The 1,327-nt window shown below is 37.3% G+C and overlaps 1 protein-coding gene across 1 annotated transcript; it reads right to left on the minus strand.

Moving 5' to 3' along the window:
• Positions 1-473: 473 nt before the first annotated feature.
• On the minus strand, positions 474-1,117 carry LOC146534923 (uncharacterized). The gene has a single exon (XM_085193536.1). The coding sequence runs from the start codon at positions 972-974 to the stop codon at positions 492-494; it is 483 nt and encodes a 160-aa protein (XP_085049662.1). The 5' UTR covers positions 975-1,117; the 3' UTR covers positions 474-491.
• Between the last annotated feature and the right edge of the window lie 210 nt (positions 1,118-1,327).

Raw genomic sequence — 1,327 nt, forward strand, 5'->3', positions numbered from 1 at the left:
CCTTCACGGTTAAAATTTTCCAAATCCCTTCTTAGTGGATGTCCAGATTACGAAAGTAAACATTTGTCCAAATTCCATGTTTCTACGCACAGCGGTTACAGCTGTGCGTGCGTCTTACCTCAGTCAGTGAGGACAAGTCCTTTTATATATATAGATTTTGGTAACCTAGTAATAAGATACTCAGTTCCAAATCTTCCGCCGAATTCTGAAGACATTGTGTTGGGTGGCGGAATTCAACGCCACATTTTGCGTCGTTACCTGGACGAGGAATTAAAATCATCAAATGTTTCACTTTCTCGATTAGGAATTTGGCTCACAACCTCTGAGCACGACTGAAATCTGTTAGCTGAATATGATTAAATAAATTCGTTATCTATTATCTACTAATAGATAACGAATTTATTTAATCATATTTGTAATGTTATGTTATGTTATTTGTTCTTAATTTGTTAGACGCGTGCCTTCTTCTTCTTTTTAATGTGCCTCTCCAACTAGTGAAGGTTGGCAGTCAACTTCGCATACTTAGTCCTGTCCCTAGCCAAATGAATCAAATCTACGGCGTTATTAATTCCAGTCCATTCCTTGATGTTCCTTAGCCATGACTTCTTCTTTCTTCTACCGCCGGTTTTCCTTTTCCTAGAAACTTTTCCCATTATTATAGTTTGCAGAAGCTTGTATCGATCATGTCTACATACATGCACTAGATATGCAACTTTACGCTGTTTAACGGTTTGCAAAAGCTTACGCTTTTGGTCAACTTGGCGTAGTACTTCGTCATTAGATATTTTATCTATCCAAGAAATCCTGAGAACCCGTCTATATGCCCACATTTCAAAGGCTTCTATACGTTTTCTAAGATCCTCTCTAATAGTCCAAGACTCGCATCCGTATAGAACTATAGGCCACACGTAGTTTTGAAGCATACGTACACGTAATGGGATTCTGATGTTTTTGTTACAGAGTACCTTTTTCATCTTCTCAAAAGAACTCCGGGTAATTTCAATACGAGTTTTTATTTCTACTTCACTGTCCCACTTTTGTGTTAACCATGTTCCTAGATATTTAAATTTATCCACCTGTTCGACTCTTTGGCCTGCCACAAATAAGGTATAGTGAGGGTTACATTTAGTGGAGATAGTCAGGAATTTGGTTTTAGTGACATTAATCTTCAGACCGGCCTCGACACTGCTTTCGTTAACTCGATTTACCATTTCTTGTAGTTCGGCCGTATATATTTCATTTATTACACACCTACCTACCCTGCTATATCAGAGCCAAAGCAAAAAAATTGTAAAAAAGTTACATATTATTTTCATACATCAAAAAA

Source organism: Heliconius melpomene, chromosome 11, assembly GCF_056956725.1.
Source record: "Heliconius melpomene rosina isolate 202511_hmr_F chromosome 11, ASM5695672v1, whole genome shotgun sequence".
Classification (NCBI taxonomy): domain Eukaryota; kingdom Metazoa; phylum Arthropoda; class Insecta; order Lepidoptera; family Nymphalidae; genus Heliconius; species Heliconius melpomene.

Bases quoted from the DNA above. Each gene is read 5' to 3' on its own strand.
- LOC146534923 (XM_085193536.1), bottom strand. From the start codon at position 974: ATGAAAAAGGTACTCTGTAACAAAAACATCAGAATCCCATTACGTGTA.